Source organism: Populus nigra, chromosome 4 (assembly GCF_951802175.1).
Source record: "Populus nigra chromosome 4, ddPopNigr1.1, whole genome shotgun sequence".
Classification (NCBI taxonomy): domain Eukaryota; kingdom Viridiplantae; phylum Streptophyta; class Magnoliopsida; order Malpighiales; family Salicaceae; genus Populus; species Populus nigra.
In genome coordinates, this window is record NC_084855.1 from 16,247,227 (window position 1) to 16,267,274 (window position 20,048).

The window sequence follows — 20,048 nt, forward strand, 5'->3', positions numbered from 1 at the left end:
TTTCCTGAATTCTTGTTGAGATGTATTAAAGCAATTTGTTGAACATAGACATGGCACATGCTAAAAAAGAAATATTAGCTCATTGCTTAAATGAATTTCTTAAAATCTCTATTCTTGCATTTTGAAAACTAAAATTTATCCAATGTTTTGAATTTCTTACAATTCCTAGGATAGTGATGATTTAGTTTGTTTAGCAGATGAAATTTGTAATTATTAAAGGTACATCATCAGATAACATTTTGTGTTGGAGTTTCAAAGCAAGAGATTTAAAAAAATGCTCGAGATTTATCAAAGAAAATATATCTATTCTCAAGCACTTATTTTATTAACACTAATAATAACGAGTAACTTATTTGTGATGTCAAATGCACGAGTAATGATATTAAGGAAACATCATAAATAAAGATTCTAGTCAATATATGCACATGAATAGGTTTGCTATCTAAACTAATCTAAAAAGAGTTTTTCATTGCCTGATTAACAACCAAGAGGGTATTTGTTTTAGAGGGGGAGGTTGAGGTTTGGGTGTGGGATCCACTAAAAAGCTAAAAAAACAGGAAATATTAGCTTTTGTGGTTAAGTTTTGTGGATAATTGGGTTGTACCCAACCATAATCTCAACCACAAAAACTAAACCAAACACAATAACATGCTAAACCGAAGCCTACAAAGTAAGAAAGCATAGGCCAAGACAAAATCACATCTAAGTAGATTTTCAATAGAAACTGGTGATTTCATATATGTTACCTAAACCAAAGACCATTGAGGCAGTGTTACTTTCCCTCTCAATTCTAAAGATTTGGTCATGTCATAATGCAAACGTTGTGTTATTTGTGCATTTTTAAAATTTTATATCTGATAAAAACAATGCATGTAGATGTGTGCGATAATCAAATAAACACAATAAATTCATTATCATTGAAAAATAAATAACAAAGCTTAGCCCTTGTAATTCCCAATGGATTCACAATTTTGTTGCACTTCGATAAACATTGCGGCGAGCTGACTTTGTGTGAAAAGGGAAAATATATGGAAAAAAAAAAATCACCACCTAGTTTTATAGTAATTAAAAATCATAACTGGTCTTCAGAAATTTTAGGTAAGGGGCTAATTATATAATATGAAAGATAACAATCATTTTATTCATTCTACTTAAAGTAAGCTGTATTGTCATTTATTTTTAAAGATATATGTGTTTTAATATGGTCTGTGTCTAAATTGGTATGCAGTCTAAATATTGTTCTTATCCACAAAACAACATTTAAAGGATAGGATCTAATGTTGAACCTTATTATCTTAGGTTATTTGATGAACTATATTAACTAACCTTATAATCTATTAATTAATATTCAAAGGACAGGGTCTATTGTGAGACCATTCCATGTCGAGTCATTTAACGAATGTAGAGACCATTTAATATAAGGCTAGAAGGTGCATGATTAACTGAATAAATAACGTTTAAAGGACATGGTCTAATTTTAGACCATTACATCCTGGGTCTATAATAATTAATAAAGACAAAAAATGGGTGTTGGGCCGTATTGGCAATGAAAAATTAGCTATTGAACCTATACGCGATGACAGGTGAATTCGAGCGTTGAACTTGCATCATCATTTTTTATTTATTTGTTTAGGGTATACAAAATACAAAAATAAAATATAAATACATGTAAGAAAGTAAAATTAAAAATACTCCTAGAAGCCCTTGAGTTTACCTTGATGCCACTAGCCAGGAAAAGTACCAAAATACCTTTGAACTTTGATGGAAATTTCAAAAATACTCATTTCAAGCTAAAAATAAATTTTAATTATTGAAAAACCAAAAAATATTTTGACCAACCTGATTGGACTTTTTTTGACTGAATAATTATTTTAAAAAAATTATTTTTTTACTTCGGTCGATACAGTTTGACCTTTATTAATCCGTTGAACTTATTTTTTAACGAAAATGATAGTTATGACTCGAGATAGTTTGAAACTTATTTTTTATCCCGGTTAACACAATTTGATCTATATTGACCCGGTGAACTTGAAAAAGTGAAGGTTGACTTGAGAAAAATATATTTTTGAATTTTAAACCTTTTTTATTTTTCTAAATAAAAATAGAAATAAAATGATATATAAGAAAATTTTGGAGAATTCAAAATTAAATTATTACAATCTCAGGCCATTCAAACAGACAAGGTCAATTACAAATGTGTATTGGCTTATGCGTCCACGTGAAAAATTGCTAAAATTCCATGTTGTTATTTAATCTTTTTTTATTTTATCTTGATCGACTCTGCAGAATATTATTTTATTGGTTATTTTTTGGAGTTAATTAAAAAAATATAAATATAAAAAGAGAAAATAAAATCAATGACCAATAAAAAATATTAAAAATATCTTTAATTAAAATTTGTCTTCTACTTATATCAGTTCATTTATTTAAAGTGAATCCTAAAAAATAATTAATAAGAGATCACTATTTAATTATATATGTTCTAATAATGGCAAAGTTTTCTTCTCAAAATAATATATAACAGAGTAATAATATTAATAATAATAACAATAGCAATGTTTAATTAATTAAAATTTTGGCATTTTGGTAATTTCAAGGCAAAATCCAATGTCTTGCAGCTGTTAAATAAAGCTCTTCCACTGCCATCTTAAACCAAACATTGACTATTGTATATCTAAAATTACAGAGAATAAAAAATAAAGCTTTGTTTGGAATTTTATTTTAAATGATGATTTATAAAAAAATAATTTTTTATATTTTTAAATTATTTTAATGTATTAATATTAAAAATAATTAAAAAAATAAAAAATATATTATTTTAATATATTTTTAAATGAAAAACATTTTAAAAAAAACTACTATTCTTTAAATTTTTATTTTATAATTAAATAATTTATTTTACTAGATTTTTTTATTTAAAAAAACCAACACGTAAGAAGCTTGGATCTTTACGGAAGAAATATATTAGAGAATGACATATTATTTTAAAATATTAAAAAGATGATATATTAAATTATTTTGAGTTAATTATTGAAAAAAGAAAACTTGAATATCAAAATAAAATAAATTCACCAGTGAAAGTACAAAATAAAATGTAAGCGTGTGAAAAGAGGCGCGGGGAGTGTTTCTTATAATATAATTATAATAGTAATTATATTAAAAACCTTCAAACTCTGACTCCGCTAGGGTTTGCTACTGTGGTGAAAGGCATATTGGAGTGGCAACTAGTGCAACCACCTTACGAATCCCACTCTGTCTCGTCGGGAAAAATCAGCCTCCGCCTTATAGGCGTCATCAAGGTTCATGGATCTCATCAGCTAACGATAACCTACCCATTTCACATCCCGAGGATTAATTTGAGCTGCTATATTTTTTTTAAATGCGAGTGCAGATAAAAATCATCCCAACTTCAATCTCTTTTACAGAAAAAACGACTTCAAGTCTTAAACCAATCCTCCCTGGCTGGTATCTCCTTCTCTCCCTGCTCGTTTCTTTTTCTTTCTTTTTTTGCTTTGATGATGGAGTTTGATTCCCATTAGAGTAAAGCAAGTGGTGAAAAAAAGGGGATGGGGGGTTGTTTTTTCTAGGTTTTGTTTATGCCTAAACCTTTAGTTAGATTTTTAGACTGTCCAAACCTGAATTAAATCAAGCAACTGAACTTTTGATTATTTACTTTGTCTTTGGTAGAGGTTTTAAGGTTGCCAGATAAGTAAACAGGCATTGTTTGAGGTTTTTTGTTATGTGAAAGATCAAGAAACGGAACTAACCAGAAGCTTTGCTTCATCTGGTGGAGAGCTTTGTTTCATCGATAACTCTGAAGTCATTTCCTGAAGGCCCGCATCTTCAGTTTCGTTTCACTACAGAGAGGCAATATGGAAGTACATTTGGAAAATTCATGGTAATGAACATCTTATCTGCCTTTATGTATGTTCTTTTGTTGTCGTTGTGTTTTGTTTAGGAGAAGATCTAGGACAAGTTTTTTCGTAGTGTGTTTTTTTTTTCAATTGAATTTTAGTAGCAATCTAGGAAAATAGAAATAAGAAAAAATTCAGGGATTCTCTTTGCTACGTATACTTGTTACTTGTACAAAACATGTTCACTTACAGGTTCTTAGCTAATTGTAATTTTTACATGCCATTTAAAGGAGTGGTCTTGATTCGACAATTTTTGAGAAAGTATCAAGTCTAGCAAGTTTACAATATGTCCTTAAGTAGCCATGGGCTTGCAAATGTTTACCTTTGCTTTTTTTTTTTCCGCATAAAACTTGTTGCTTGCATATGTAGTGTGGAAGGTGATAGCAACGCATTGATCATGCCTGCAAAGAAAAGTAATAAAAGGAAAGGCATGAATCAGGTATGTAGCGCAGGTGAAATAGCTCTTTTGTTCTGCTATGCCCTTTCTTTTAAGAGGTTGAAGGCCTGAAATTTTTGTTGCACAGGCGCAAGAAGTGGCCAAGAAAAATAAAAACCCACAGTTAAGTAAATCTCAGAAAAGAAAATTGAAGAAGCTGGAGGTGTGTGCTTGCATTTAGCTTCTAGTGTACTCCAGTTCTTTCTTGTGTTTTATGTGGAGTTGATTTGCCTTTTTGTTTTTTGCAGGAGGAGAATGAGAGAACACTGCTGTTATCAAAAAGCATAGAAACCCTGGAGTATGTTACCACTTTTACCTCTTGGATGATTGATTTCTATTTTCTGTTGCCTCTCCAGAAAGCATTAACAATGTTTGCAAACTACTCAATTATCTAACTTTCAGGAAATATAAGATCCCGGAGGATGCGTTTTCTCTCCTGCAATCATCAAGAAATATAAGTCGGGTTTGTATCTTAGGATCTACTTAACTTTCTACATAAATGCAAAAGCCTGCTGGATGTTAGTTCGCTCATTGGCTTACCTTCATGTAGGTTGAAACTGTTAAAGAAAAACGTAGGATGGCAGTACAATTTTCCAAGGCTGGTTTAAGTCCCCAGGGTGACCAGCCTTTCAAGAGGAATCATGAAACTGCTTCTTTTGAGATTGATGCTGGGTTGGATGAGATCCAATCAAAGAAGGATATGAATGAGAAAGGCCATTTACAACCAATGGTAATAGGAAGAGAAGTTCAAAACCATGCATCTTTTTCACTGGTGTATCACGATCCAGTTAGCGGTAATGAGCTTGGCTTAAATGGCAGATCTGTTTCTGCCTTCTCAGCTGAAGAAGTGCCCAATGAGGATAATTGTACACCTACACTGGAAGTTCCTAAAAAATCTTCACAGGCTTCAAGTGATCATGATGCTAGAAAAACTTCCAGTTTAATGGTATGTTACCGGCTCAGATTACAAGTCATGATACATAATCTACTTTTGCGCTATATATGTTATATACTGTTTATAACTCAGATTATATGAGACTAGAATTCTGTTTGGATGTTTGTTCTTACTTTTTGACAAGGCTGCCAAAAGAAGTTGAATTGACCAACTGCTGACTTACAACTTGCAATTTATGCATTATGTATTGTACATGGTTAGCATGGAAGATTGAAGAGGCAATTGTTGTAACTTAGTATATTATTAACTATTTTTGACTCAATACCATATCTTGTATTATATGTGAGTGAGAATGGTGAAATTACATGTGCATGTCAGTATATTGTGGTAACTGCACTATTGTTGATTAACTGGAGAGTGGGGCATTTGCATGGAGCAGGGTAAATTAAATGAGAGCTCAACTGTAGATTTAGGGAAGGCTAGCAATTTCCCAGATTTTCCATTGCCCAGACCTCCTACTACCCCAACAGTGGTGCATGTATCAAGGCCAGATGAGGTGGAGAAGAAACGGAAGGATCTTCCAATTATTATGATGGAACAGGAGATAATGGAAGCTATAAATGAACATTCCACTGTTATTATCTGTGGAGAAACTGGGTGTGGTAAAACCACTCAAGTTCCTCAGGTGGGTTTCTTCTATGCATTAGATTTGTTAGCTACTGCCAACTCAAACAATTCGGCTCAAGAACCATCTAATTTTGGTTCTTCGGTGTAATCTTTCAGTTTCTTTATGAAGCAGGTTATGGTTCAAACCATTCTGTTGTTAGAAATGGTGTTATTGGTGTTACTCAACCACGGCGCATTGCTGTCCTTGCCACTGCTAGACGGGTTGCATTTGAACTTGGTCTTCATCTTGGTAAAGAGGTTGGATTCCAAGTTAGGCATGACAAGAGAATTGGAGACAATTGTTCAATCAAGTTTATGACTGATGGAATTTTACTGCGAGAAGTTCAGGTTTGGATTCAGCTGACTTTACATGCATCTTATTTGTGGGTGTTTTGAAGAATGGTACATCAATGATTATATGTGAGAAGTTTTAGTATGTGGTTTTTCAACTGTCAGATGATGTTTGCAATTCTTATATTTGATCTTCCTATAGAGTTTTTTCTTTTTTGTTGGTGCTTCTTAGGTGTTTCTTCATGTCAGATTCTTGCTTGGTTGCCTGAATCTACATTTTTGAATTGTGAATTTGAATCTATTGGTACTGAACCAAAAAAGGCAATTAAAAAGAATAAGCCAAAGGCACACTTGTTATTGAACAACCACTAATTTCACTTGTGTCTTCTTTATAGCTGACCCGTTCGTCAAACTTTTTAGTGCCGTCTGTAGAATTATATATTCTGAATGTTGTTTGTGGAAATTTAAAATTCCTATTATGTTTTCTTGGAATGTACTACCATTGAGGATCCAAAATTCATTTTTTGTTCATGTGTTATTTTCTGAAACTTGTTCCTCGAAATTTAAATTCTTATTAGTTATATCTCCTGCGGGATCCTTTCTGGTATTGTTTGCTATGTCATGTATACGGAGCTAGCTCTGCTGGTGGGACCCATGTAAAAAAGATATTTTGTCTGGAATTAATGGATTGGTATGCTCATGTTAACTCTTCTGCTGTTCAATAAAATCTTTTATGGTGCAGACGGATTTGGACCCATGTAAAAAAGATGTTGTCTGGAGAAAATGGATTAGTATGCTCATGTTAACTCTTCTTCTGCTGTTTAATAATTTTTTTATGTTGCAGACTGATATTTTATTGAAGCGTTACTCTGTGATAATTCTGGATGAGGCTCATGAGAGAAGTGTGAATACAGACATTCTTATTGGAATGCTCTCTCGTGTAATTCAACTCCGCCAGGTAATTTTGATACACTTTCCCACTTTCAGCTGTAAAACATTGTTTATGGATCTTCTTCCTTCTCACCTATCTTTACCATAAACAATCTTTTGCATATGGCAGAAGAAATATGAGCAGCAGCAAAAAATGGTGCTTTCTGGTCAAAGTCTAAGTCCTGAAAATATGATATTTCCACTAAAACTTGTTCTAATGAGTGCCACCTTGCGAGTGGAGGACTTCATTTCTGAAAGAAGGTTATTTCATGATCCTCCTCCAGTTATAAACGTTCCTACCAGGCAATTTGAAGTGACAGTGCATTTCTCGAAGAGAACAGAAACTGTGGATTATATTGGCCAGGCCTATAAGAAAGTCATGTCAATCCACAAGAGGCTGCCACAAGGAGGCATACTTGTCTTTGTCACAGGACAGAGAGAAGTAGAGTACTTGTGTCAGAAGTTACGTAAAGCTTCAACAGAGTTGATTGCTAATACTGCTAAAGGGCGTGTAGGGGATGAGGTCCCAGCAATGTCTGAAATGGTTTCCATTGAAGGTGTTGACATGAAGGATATTGATGAGGCATTTGAGATTCAGGGGAATTCGATTGACCAGCAAACTGAGAGGTTTGGCTCTCATGATGAAGATGTGCCTGATTCTGTTGAGGATGAATCAGATGTCTCTTATGATTCAGGATCAGAGAGCGAAGTAGAAATTGTTGGTGATGAGGTGGATATAGAGGATTCAAAAACATCTGAAAATGATGTTGTGGGTGTTCTACGAGAGAAAAGTAGCCTTGCTGCATTGAAGTGTGCTTTTGAAGCTTTGGCTGGAGAGAATGCATCAGAATGTAAATCAGAGGGAAAACAAGTTCCTTCTTTGCCAGAAGAGTACCCAGAACAATACAAAAATAGCATGGAGAAGAAAACAGTAGGAGATAAGGGTCTTTTTACTAGTGCTCTGCGTGTTATGCCTCTTTATGCCATGCTTCCTGCAGTGGCACAGCTCCATGTATTTGATGAGGTCAAGGAAGGGGAGCGGCTTGTTGTTGTTGCCACTAATGTTGCTGAAACTTCTTTAACCATCCCAGGGATAAAATATGTGGTTGATACTGGAAGAGAAAAGGTGAAGAACTACAACTCATCAAATGGCATGGAAGCATATGAAGTACAATGGATAAGTAAGGCTTCAGCTGATCAGCGCAAAGGAAGAGCAGGAAGAACAGGGCCTGGCCACTGTTACCGTCTTTATTCTTCTGCTGTCTATAATAACATACTTCCTGACTTCTCTTGTGCTGAAATATCTAAAGTACCTGTTGATAGCATTGTTCTTGTCCTGAAATCCATGCATATTGACAAGGTGTGTTTTCTTCTATGTTATGGTTCTCTAATTACCTGCAAAATCTTTTCCTTTCTTTTTTCCTGTTTAATGCAACAGACTTTACAATGGCATTTTTGATGCACGAAGGATTTAAACTTAGATAATAGATCATATAGGATTTTTTATATCAATACTATAACCAATTAGCTTTTCATGTTTTATGTTTGTGGTGGAGGTGAGGTTTGTTCTTATCATATGCTGTTTTCCAAGAACCCAAAAATCTAAAGAGGCACATTAAATTATCTGAATGGGGTTGGATATGCCTATATGGAGTAAGTATCTCGTAGTTGACTTGTCCCTGGAATGCATTTGCTGTCTGGCCATCCAGTTGCTAGTTGTTTTGCTGAGTTTGCTTGCATGCTGCCTGCTACATGGTTTTTGAAGTTATAATATTAGATACCATTGGTTTAACTGGTCTAGAGGAATTTCTTCTAACCGATTCTTTAACTTAGTCTCTCTGTTTTGTTATGTATTCCAGGTAGAAAAGTTCCCATTTCCAACTCCTCCAGAGGCTGCTGCCTTAGTAGAAGCAGAACGTTGCTTGAAGACCTTGGAAGCTCTTGATAATACAGGAAGACTGACATCCCTAGGGAAGGCCATGGCTTGCTATCCCATGAGTCCTCGTCACTCTCGAATGCTCCTTACAGCTATCCAAATTACGAGGAAAATGAAAGATCATGATACAGCAAATCTGGTTCTAGGATATGCAGTTGCAACAGCTGCAGCATTGAGCTTTTCCAATGCTTTTCTTAAGCATTTTGAAGGAAGTCATACTGACAGCAATGGCTCAGAACAGGATGGAAGATCTAGTAGCCTAGGAAGCAATAAAATTTTAGACAAGCAAGAAAAAATAAAGATAAAGAAACTTAGAGAAACAACTAAATTATCCCGTGCTCGATTTTCCAATTCTACTAGTGATACATTGACTGTAGCTTATGCCTTGCATTGTTTTGAACTTTCTACAAGCCCGGTGGAATTCTGCCACGAAAATGCTTTGCACCTTAAAACCATGGAAGAAATGTCCAAGCTTAGAAGGCAGCTTCTTCAACTGGTCTTTAATCATCATGTTCACGAGTTAGAGCAGGGTTTCTCTTGGACCCATGGGACCGTGGAGGATGTAGAACAAGCTTGGAGGGTTTTGTCCAGTAAGAGGTCTACTTTATTGAATGTGGAAGATATCTTAGGCCAAGCTATCTGTGCTGGCTGGGTTGATAGGGTTGCAAAACGCATCAGAGGAAATTCAGGCTCCTTGGAAGGAGACAGAAAAGCATGTGCTGTTCGGTATCAAGCCTGCATGGTTAAAGAAACAGTATTCCTTCATCGGCGGTCCTCTCTTTCTAATTCAGCGCCTGAGTTTTTGGTGTACAGTGAATTGCTTCATACAAAGCAGCCTTACATGCATGGGGCCACAAGCATTAAACCAGAATGGCTTGCCAAGTATGGTGGGTCTTTGTGCAGTTTTTCAACTGTAGAAGACCGGAAACCTGAATATGATCCTCAAACTGACCAATTATATCGTTGGGTCATTCCAACCTTCGGGCCACATCTATGGCGACTTCCAGCACAAAGTATTGCAATTAGCAGTGATGAGGATCGACTCAAGGTATGTGCAAAGTTTCCAGAACTAATCCACTCATTGAAGCAGATAAAGCGGGGAGTGAAGGATCAAAAGTTGAAAGGTTAGATAAAATAGAAAATGTGCCAGTTGCTTTAGCTTTCTCAGAATGTGATTATAATCGCATGAGATTGGTTTTGTTCCTTGTTGATCGTACATGAATGAAGAGAAGATCTAAATTTAAACATTTTTTTAGGAAGGAAAAATGATTTGATGGTCAGGATCTTGAGCGAAATATCGCCGCTCCTGTTATCATTACTTTTTATTCGTAACAATCACACGGCAGAACTGTGAATTGCTAACTGCCGCCACCAGCCAAATTTTGATGCCTGTCTGTCTTTCTAGCAAGTAATGAAAGAATAGTGATTTCTCTAATTGGTTCCATTGTCAGAATCTTTAGCTAGTTAGGCAACGATGGTAGCTGTGGTAACAATGGGGTTACTATACTCTGTTGGATATTCTTCCCACTGCTCATAACCTGTCTATAATACTCTCTGTAGCACAAATGGATATTGCTGTTGCTGTAAGTGGAGAAATCAGGAAGTTGATACGTACGATGCTTGTATTTATTCGCACGTAGTAGTTGAGGGCAGGGGACCGCTGCTGCATCTGCCAAATGCAATGTATGCGTAGTCTTTTCTTTATATTGAGGATGGAGATGGACACTCGGTTTATTGAATGTGGTCCCTTTGGATTTTCTCTAATGTGATGTTTTCTAATAGCAAAAAGATGAATTTCCTGTGCACTTTCTGTCCATAGTTACAAACCTTCCTGCTACACAGTACCTTGCATTTGTTGGAAAGCAAAGTGGAAGTTTGAAGTCTGAAGAAAGATTCACGAATGTGTTGAAAATTCATGTGTGATTTTCCCATCTTTACGGCTCTTGGACTGGAGAAGGATTTGTATCCATTATAGGCATTACTGGCACTTGCCGTTGAAAGCTGATTGCGGACAATGGTACAAGAGGAACATCTTTTTCTAGCGAGTTTAACGGACGTGGCAATGTTAGAGATGAAAAATCAAGAATATATATGAATGTAGGGCCCCATTTTGAAAAGAAAACCTCTCCATCCCTACAAGGGATCGATGTCAGCTGACAGATCTCGACCTAATTCTGTGAATCCACTAAGATAAAGTGGTGGTCGGTATCTTATCACAATTTTGTCGCCCCTTGATAATGACCATATGCTCTATCCTACTTATGCTGTGTTTGGGAAAAATCAAATATATATATATATATATATATATATATATATATATATATATATATGAATATAGGGTTTTTTTTTTAAATTGTGATTTTGATTATTTTTTAAAATATATTAAAATAATAATTTGTTTACGATGATAATAAATGATCTCAAAGATGAAGTTTTCTATATAAACATATTAAGGTAATATCATATGGATTCAACAAATCAATTTTTTTATATGAATTTTTTATCGATAAGTTTTGTATAAATTTGTTTCTACAAAGATGAGAGATATTCAATGCATGGTTTCATGTTAATTTTTTTTTTTACATGTTTAACCTAAAAACATATATATTAGTAGATGATGGTATATAACGTGGATGATCCAGATTGTGAGATGATAAACGGGTTAGTTGCAAATTTAGCCCTACCTGGACAGCTTCATTAATTGAATCCCCTTCCATCTAATTTGATGTATATTGTTCCTTTATCTCACTTTTGTTTATAAACACAACAAAAATGCTAAAAGTCACCTTCACAAGAGATTAATATATTGTTTTTCATTATTTAATTACAAAGATTTTTTTTTATATCTTAACTCTGGTTAACGGGTGAAAGTAATTGGATATATATATATATATCCAAAATTTTTATAAAATATATAAAATATATATATATCCAAAAATATATAAAATATGTAAAATAAGGCTTTAATACCATTGATGATTTTAAATGTTCTAAAATATGTTATGATAATTATATAAAAAACCCGTCAGTTTTATTAAATAAAAAACAGTCAAGCCACAGCACCAAAAAGTTCCTTAGACCAGATAAAGCATCAACCTTTCTCCTGCAAACTTAGCTTTCTCTTGTTGATGTCACGTACACGCGAGAGTACAGATGTAATTGTTTTTTAAAATATTTTTTATTAAAAATTATATTAAAATATTTTTTTTATTTTTAAAAATTATTTTTAATATTATTAAATTAAAATAATATAAAATCATTAAAAAAATTTAAATTTAAAATAAAAAATATTTTTAAAATATAAAAACAACTTATTCGTGAGCCGCCAGAATGGACAGCAAAAACATCTTTTACTATATATCTCCACCTGTTAAAAGCCCAAACCACCTTGAGCGCGTGGGTGAGTGAGTGCTTTCACTTTCACTTTCCCACTTTCCATACAGAGAACATTCATGGTACCTGATCAAAATATATCTAATCTCCCAGCCTGGAATGACCCGCACCCCCACTTGCATTGCGAATTGCGATGCGTGCTTTTTTTTCTTTTCTTTTTTTATTTGATTGTGTTTGAGAATATAATAATAATTATTTTTTAGAATATTTTTTTATTTAAAAATATAATAAAATAATATTTTTATTTTTAAAAAATTATTTTAATATTAACATATCAAACTAATTTGAAAATACAGAATAAATATTAATTTAAAATAAAAAAATAAATATTTTCAATTTTTTTTCAAAAATATTTTAAAATACAAAACAAATAAACACTATGAATACTGAAACCAATATCTTAACAACTGGTCCCAGAACTAGGCCGGGTCTTTTTTCGATTCAATTCATCACTCGATTAAGTTTTGTTTCTATGTTTTAAAAATTACTTTTTAAAATTAAGAATATTTTTTTATTTTAAATTAGTATTTTTTTAGAATTTTTAAATAATTTTAATATATTAATATTAAAAATAAAAAATTATTATTTTAAAATATTCAAAATAAAAAAAATAAACATTACCAAAATAGTTAAAACAAAAAACCCACTAAAATACATTGATTTTTCTTAAAAATCCCTTTTTAAAACAATGTTGTTCTGAACCTCCTCAATTCTTTTTAACCAACACTGATTGATACGTCCATCCGATGACCTCGTTCTAGTTTCGCCCCAGATTGGAGAGATCCATGTGAAGGATTCTCACGTGCCACAGTGTCTTTGAGTTGGCGCTTGTTGTCTCCAATCTCCATGACGGTTTTAGGCGGCGGCGGCTGCTGCTCCTTTACCTCCACTTTATTCTCTATCTGCTCTAGAATTGGAAAAAGCTCCTCCCTTCTTTTCTCTCCACACACCACCACCACCACCGCCGCGACTCCTCCTCCTCCTCCTTTCGAAGTCTCATAAAAAAAAAATGTGAGAGCGATCTTCCACTTCCTCATTATGAAACTAAATGGACGGCTGCGATCAAACCTCTACGGTAACTAACTGCAAGTTCCTGGCCATCCGTTTCTTCTTCCTCGCGTCTGGTGAGCATTGGTGATTATTTTCTTTTATATTTTTCTTTTGGATGGTTTGATCTTCTTGCCTTTATGTGTAACTATCTAGCATGCTCATCAATAGTAATTGAAAAAAAAACCATGACTAGCTTCGATAATACGCATCTTTTGATTTTATGCTCTTTTACTTTCCTTGAACAAGAAAAGAAAAGGAGCCTAGTCGAAGTTCAAAAGGTGTTGGTTGCTGCTCTGCTCATTTGCAGTTTAAAGATGGGGTTTTACTTGTTTTTTTCATGCCAACAACTGGGATTTGAATTCACTGCAGGACAGGTGAAGGCTCTTAAGGAAGAAATGGCCTCCAATCTGTCCAAATCACCAAATTAATGCATTGCATCCTATATGCAATTAGTGCTGCTACTAAACACTGTTTAGTTGATTGATGAAACGGACTGCAAAGAATTTATGGGATAAAATCTGGGGGGCCACAACAGTTAAGTTTGACCTTAATGTAATTGGATTGGAGATTTTCTATTAGTTACAAAAAGAAAGATCCAAATTTATTTTATCTGAGAAGATGTGTCGCCGTCTTGATGTAACTTGATTAGTATTTTCTTGCCCATACATATTTTGTAATGATTCAAGTGGCTTGGTTCGTGCTAATTTTGGCAACATCATTTTCGGAGTAAAGAAGATGGGCACATTTTGCTGTGTTAAATAGTCTATACTAGGAGATGGTGTTATTATCGTGATGTTTTCTGTGTCTCTTTATTTTTTAGATTTACCTCGGTATTGATCGGAAGGATGGAGTCCTGTGACTGTATCGATATGCAATGGCCACATGAAGAACTTCTTGTTAGATATCAGTACATTTCGGATGTTTTAATTGCCTTCGCATACTTCTCCATTCCCATCGAGCTTATATACTTTGTACAAAAATCAGCATTCTTTCCGTACAGATGGGTGCTTATGCAGTTTGGTGCCTTCATTGTTCTTTGTGGAGCGACCCACTTTATAAATCTGTGGACGTTCTCGATGCATTCAAAAGCTGTTGCTGTGGTGATGACTGTTGCAAAAATTGCTTGTGCTATTGTATCATGTGCAACTGCTTTGATGCTTGTCCACATTATTCCTGATCTACTGAGTGTTAAAACCCGGGAATTATTTCTCAAGAACAAGGCTGAAGAACTTGATAGGGAGATGGGCCTTATTCTCACACAGGAAGAAACTGGAAGGCATGTTAGAATGCTGACTCATGAAATTAGAAGCACACTTGACAGACATACTATATTGAAAACCACTCTTGTTGAGCTGGGTAGGACCTTAGGCCTCGAGGAATGTGTGTTGTGGATGCCTTCAAGAACTGGTTTGAATCTGCAACTTTCTCACACCCTGAACTACCAAATACAAGTGGGATCTTCTGTACCTATAAACCTTCCTATAGTCAACGAAGTCTTCAGCAGTGCTCATGCAGTGCGTATACCATATAACTGCCCACTGGCTAGGATCAGGCCCCTTTTTGGTAGGTACCTGCCACCCGAGGTTGTTGCTGTTCGTGTACCTCTTCTACATCTGTCAAATTTCCAAATTAATGATTGGCCTGAACTCTCTGCAAAAAGCTATGCTGTCATGGTTTTGATTCTACCAACAGAAAGTGCTAGAAAGTGGCGAGACCATGAATTGGAACTTGTTGAAGTTGTTGCAGACCAGGTATTTTTTGATTTAATTGCTCTCTTCCTGCTTCTGTGTCATAGAAATGTTGGAATGTTCTTATTTAGTTGTTCCAATACTCATGCTGTATTTATTTTTTAGTTTTTCTATTTCATGCATCTTGTTTGCATATAAGCTTATGAAAATGATGAAATAGCATGACCAGTGAAAAAGCTAGCATATAAAAATTCACATGCAGGCTTATCTATCATACACAAGGGATTGAAAATTTGCGTAGGCATGGGGTGTCTCATTGCTCAGTTTAATGTTTTGGTTTTGGCATTTTACCTTGGAATGTGTAGTTCAGTCATGCTTCTTTGGTGTATATGTCCAATTAATAAGCTGCCTTTCATTACTGCATATATATATATGAATGATTGGATTTTATAGATAAAAATACTGCACATATTCATTCATAAATGCATTATATGCTGCAATAAAAAAACTAAAAAACCAATTGTTGGCACTTCAGATTCTCTCATCTGCACCTGCTACCCATCTGCTGTAATATGCTGTTATGTTGACCAGTGTTGTCAAGAGGCGCTTGCCTAGGCGCTCCAGGCAAGGTGAGGCCCCAGCACCTTTATTAGCCTCAGGTGTTGGATTTCAATGAGGCGCCGCCTAGGTGAGCGCCTTGTGAGTGGGTGCAAGGCGCTAAGGCTAGCGCCTGCTTGAAGTTCTTCCTTTTCTGTTGGATTTTTCTTTTAATTTACCACAAGAAACAAATTAGGGGTATTTTTGTAAAAAACAAAGATTAGGGTAAAAAAATTAAAAAAATCATCAAAGAGGGAGACAAACAGACAATGAAGGACACTTGGAAGAGAAACGCCAACCAACCTTTCTTTTTGCAACAGTGGGAGTCAAAGAACAACACATCTTTATAGTTAGTACTTTAATTTTTTCTAAACAAGTGCAATATAGTTTGAGAGATGAGGATTTTGATTATATTCATGAAATGGAGGATATGGAGGATTCAAGTGAAGGAGAGGAAAGCATGGATGGAGATGTTTTTGAAGATTAATGAATAATGATGATGATACTTAATTTTTCTTTTTAATCTACTTGGCTACTTATTACTTTAAATTATCTTATTTTGTTTTAAGGGTGAAAAATATAACTTTATATGACCATGTTATGGTATTTTATATTTTCCTTTGATTTTCTAATGATCTAATCTTAATTGGGAAGATATATATTTTAGATTTATATAATATAATATATATTTTTTAATTTATAACATATTGCCCTGGTTCATTCGGGCGAGCGGCTAGTGCCTCGGGCATTTTACAGGCTTGGCGCCTTTTAGTGCCTTTTGCCTTTGACAACACTGATGTTGACCACTATCAGAATGATGATCAACATCACAATTGTCTGTTTTGGTGGTCATGTTTCATATTAGGCATTGCCTCATTATACCTTTACATATGGTTCCTTGCATCAGATGTTCATAAGCAATACAATTTGTGTGCCATAGTTTGAAACTTAAACTACTACTCCAAGCATGTTGTTCAGTGTTGAAATCCCTTTTGACATTCATCAGGTAGCAGTCGCTCTTTCGCATGCTGCTATTCTTGAAGAGTCTATGCGGGCACGTGATCAGCTCATGGAGCAGAATGTTGCTTTAAAATCAGCTCGTCGAGAAGCAGAAATGGCAATACATGCTCGGAATGATTTCCTTGCTGTCATGAACCATGAGATGAGGACACCAATGCATGCAATTATTGCATTGTCTTCACTTCTTTTAGAGACTGGACTAACTACTGAACAAAGAGCAATGATTGAGACAGTATTGAAGAGTAGTAACCTCTTGGCAGTACTTACTAATGATGTGCTAGATCTTTCAAGACTTGAAGATGGAAGCTTAGACTTAGACCTTAAGACATTTAATCTTCATGAGCTTTTCAGAGAGGTGACTACCCCTAATTTTCTACTTTCATCTTGCACTAATGGAATTCAATACAAGTTGGCACTGTGGCACTTCCATAGAGGCATTGTGGTAACACTATTGGTTTTTTTTTTCCTTCTGTAAACGCAGGTTGTTGGTTTGATAAAGCCCATTGCATCTGTTAAAAAGTTATCTATGACTTTAATTATGGCCCCAGATTTGCCTGCATGTGCAGTTGGTGATGAGAAACGGCTGACACAAACTATTCTGAATGTTGTGGGCAATGCTGTCAAGTTCACAAAGGAGGGTTATGTGTCTATTGTTGTTTCTGTTGCAAAACCAGATTCTTTGAGAGACTGGCAGCCTCCTGAATTCTACCCGATGACGAGTGATGGCCACTTCTATCTACGTGTGCAGGTTGTTGACTAGTACATTTAGGTTTTGCTCAGATAATTATAGAACAGTGTTCATTGGTGTTAGTAATAGATAGCTAACCTTTTTAAGGTTAAAGGCATCTCTTGGTATCTAATAGACATGCAGTTTTGGCAGTTCAGGACAACTTTTTGGATTCTAGTATTTCAGATTGCTATTCTGTCTAACATGATTAGCTTGTATAAAATCTCACGGCCATCATCCATTCCTAAGTTGGATACTAACCAATGCAGCATTTTGTGCTTGCATCATCCTTGTAGGTTGTTTGGAATATGATCTGCTTTGTTGTTAACCTTATCATGTTGGTTGTGACAGGTTAAGGATTCTGGATGCGGTGTTCTCCCACAAGATGTCCCACACCTTTTTACTAAATTTGCTCAGCCACAAAGTGGATCTAGTCGAAGTAATGGTGGTGCAGGACTTGGGCTTGCCATCTGCAAACGGTAGAGCTAAAAACTTTCCATTACATTGCATTGCAAAGTTTGTAGAAGTAGTGAGATCATTCCTTTCGAGTACTGTCCCATCATCTATCAAATTAATGGCAAAAATAGTTACTGTTAGATCTAACGTGGAAGCTACCATATAAATCTCTCCTTTCTTATTTGTTTTCTTGTTCTATAGTTTTTTTTACTTGTTCTCGTTGTCTTAAATTATGGGAATCAGATTTGTAACTCTCATGAAGGGCCATATATGGATAGAAAGTGAAGGCCTTGACAAAGGTACAGTGACTACTTTCATTGTCAAACTTGGACTCTGCAACAATCCAGATGATCCATCTGTACACCAAGCTGCATCAAGAGGGCGAGCAAATCATGGAAGTGGAGATCTCATTGGACACAAGCCTCTGTTCAGAGATGTTGATTGGGTTGCTTCTTCCAATCCACGTTATCAAAGAAGTCTGTAGATACCTATAGAAGCGGATAGGTATTAAGAAACAAAGCTGATTGGCAAATGTAAATGTTCTTTGTGATATGGTTTGGGGGCTAATGGCAAATGAAGGTATTGATGAATAACTTGGGAGGCCTGAATGTGATATATCAGGCTAATATGCAACCAACGAGAAGGGCGCTGGTTATATATTAATACATCCTACAAATCACACCATAGTTAGTTGTATTTGGCTGTGATTTATGACAATAAAAAAGTTTTTGATATCATATGTCATTGATTCATGGTTTATGCAGTAGTTTGCTGGAGGAAATGACCCGCCTGCCCATGTGCTGGCATTGCATTTTCTCATAGATCTTGTAGATTTTGTTGTGTGTTATGTTATTCTGCTTCTCGATTCTCCGTGGGATTTCAATTGTTGGTCCTCAAAGGATGGCATTCACGAAAAATAGTGAAAAAGGTGGCTCTGTGGCGGATAGCATATGTGAAGGAGAAAGTCTACCATGCCACTCGGAGTTACAGGGATAGGAGTTCGGTTTGGCCTGCTCATTTCGTCGGATGGAGGACACCCAGAGTCACTTCTCCTCTACTGGTGATGTGGCCTCAGACAAATTGAGCTTATGATACATTAGCTGGGCAGATGAGCTTTAATCTGCTCGTCACTGGTTAGCACAACTTTTTGTTGGTAGAATATACCCTTAGATATGTAATAAATTAAAATCATATGAAAAAGACCCCCGAAAAAAGAAATGTTATACTTTATCCCTTCAAGAAAACCAGGGTCTGGATTCATCTCTGCCTAATAATATCTTTTACTGCAAAAAAATAAAAATAAAAAAAATCAACAATGATGAGATAGAGTGCCACTCTTTAACAAATATGAAAGGGTCATATTGGTAAATCTCTGTTATAATCAAGGGCTTTGGGAAAACTACTGTGGGTATAGACATGTTGTGGATTCAAATGGTGCCTTACAAATCATTTCTTTTGTGCTTTTTTGATCTTTGATCAATTTTTTTCTTCTATCACTAATTTTATTTTGGTATTAAATCCAAATCTTGTTTTTTTTGATTGATTTGAATTATATTATTATTATTATTATGTATCTAAAAATCATATTACATATCTTTTTACTAAAGATGTATGTCCCATTATAATCAGAAACAAAACCTATGTTTAAGAACTAGCAAATGATACTCCTATTGAATCTAAATATTCTCTTTTTCAGAAACCTAAAAATTTCTCAAAAAGACCGAACAATAAAAACTGATCCTTACAAACCCCAAAATGAAGATGTTACAACCAATACCAAAATTATATAATAAAATAACTATACCAACACAAACCTCAACACAATAGAAAAACAGTTAATCATAATAGAAAAACATATCCAAAAGATTTATTTTTTCCTGTTGAAACTAAAAAACCTATTGAAAAAAACTCTTTCAAATCATACCACGTCACTAAAGCCAGCCAAACTCAAATTCAAAATAAAAAAAATATTTTCTTAAAGCTATCAATGACCATTTCAACTACTTTGAAGCTTCATCTTTCACCTTAATTGCTACTGATACACCCAAA

At 34.8% G+C, this 20,048-nt stretch overlaps 2 protein-coding genes across 4 annotated transcripts; both read left to right on the plus strand.

Annotated features, from left to right (window-relative positions):
- The first annotated feature begins 3,158 nt into the window (after nt 1-3,158).
- LOC133691314 (ATP-dependent RNA helicase DEAH13) lies at nt 3,159-10,503 on the plus strand. 2 transcript variants are annotated; one of them, XM_062111767.1, is made up of 13 exons: nt 3,159-3,299; nt 3,392-3,465; nt 3,688-3,898; nt 4,284-4,353; nt 4,439-4,513; nt 4,599-4,648; nt 4,753-4,813; nt 4,901-5,296; nt 5,685-5,930; nt 6,029-6,259; nt 7,047-7,160; nt 7,263-8,492; nt 8,992-10,503. In XM_062111767.1, exons 3-13 carry the CDS (start codon nt 3,873-3,875, stop codon nt 10,195-10,197), a joined length of 3,705 nt encoding a protein of 1,234 aa, XP_061967751.1. In that variant the 5' UTR covers nt 3,159-3,299; nt 3,392-3,465; nt 3,688-3,872; the 3' UTR covers nt 10,198-10,503. The 2 variants fall into 2 exon arrangements, with proteins under 2 accessions (XP_061967751.1, XP_061967752.1); XM_062111768.1 differs by lacking the exon at nt 3,159-3,299 and having other exon boundaries at nt 3,386-3,465; nt 3,794-3,898.
- Nucleotides 10,504-13,149: 2,646 nt separating this feature from the next.
- LOC133691079 (ethylene response sensor 1-like) lies at nt 13,150-18,736 on the plus strand. Of its 2 annotated transcripts, none has more exons than XM_062111412.1 (6): nt 13,150-13,595; nt 14,332-15,262; nt 16,803-17,171; nt 17,298-17,564; nt 17,895-18,022; nt 18,243-18,736. In XM_062111412.1, exons 2-6 carry the CDS (start codon nt 14,357-14,359, stop codon nt 18,481-18,483), a joined length of 1,911 nt encoding a protein of 636 aa, XP_061967396.1. In that variant the 5' UTR covers nt 13,150-13,595; nt 14,332-14,356; the 3' UTR covers nt 18,484-18,736. The 2 variants fall into 2 exon arrangements, with proteins under 2 accessions (XP_061967396.1, XP_061967395.1); XM_062111411.1 differs by having other exon boundaries at nt 13,150-13,585.
- The last annotated feature ends 1,312 nt before the right edge of the window (nt 18,737-20,048 follow it).

What these genes read in the sequence shown, in the direction of transcription:
- LOC133691314 (XM_062111767.1), top strand. Translation starts at nt 3,873, where the DNA reads ATGGAAGTACATTTGGAAAATTCATG. An exon ending in GTACATTTGGAAAATTCATG is followed by an intron (nt 3,899 to 4,283) that starts GTAATGAACATC and finishes TTGCATATGTAG; the next exon opens with TGTGGAAGGTGATAGCAACG. An exon ending in GAAAATTGAAGAAGCTGGAG is followed by an intron (nt 4,514 to 4,598) that starts GTGTGTGCTTGC and finishes TGTTTTTTGCAG; the next exon opens with GAGGAGAATGAGAGAACACT.
- LOC133691079 (XM_062111412.1), top strand. Translation starts at nt 14,357, where the DNA reads ATGGAGTCCTGTGACTGTATCGATATGCAATGGCCACATGAAGAACTT. An exon ending in TTCATGAGCTTTTCAGAGAG is followed by an intron (nt 17,172 to 17,297) that starts GTGACTACCCCT and finishes CTGTAAACGCAG; the next exon opens with GTTGTTGGTTTGATAAAGCC. An exon ending in GGGCTTGCCATCTGCAAACG is followed by an intron (nt 18,023 to 18,242) that starts GTAGAGCTAAAA and finishes TATGGGAATCAG; the next exon opens with ATTTGTAACTCTCATGAAGG.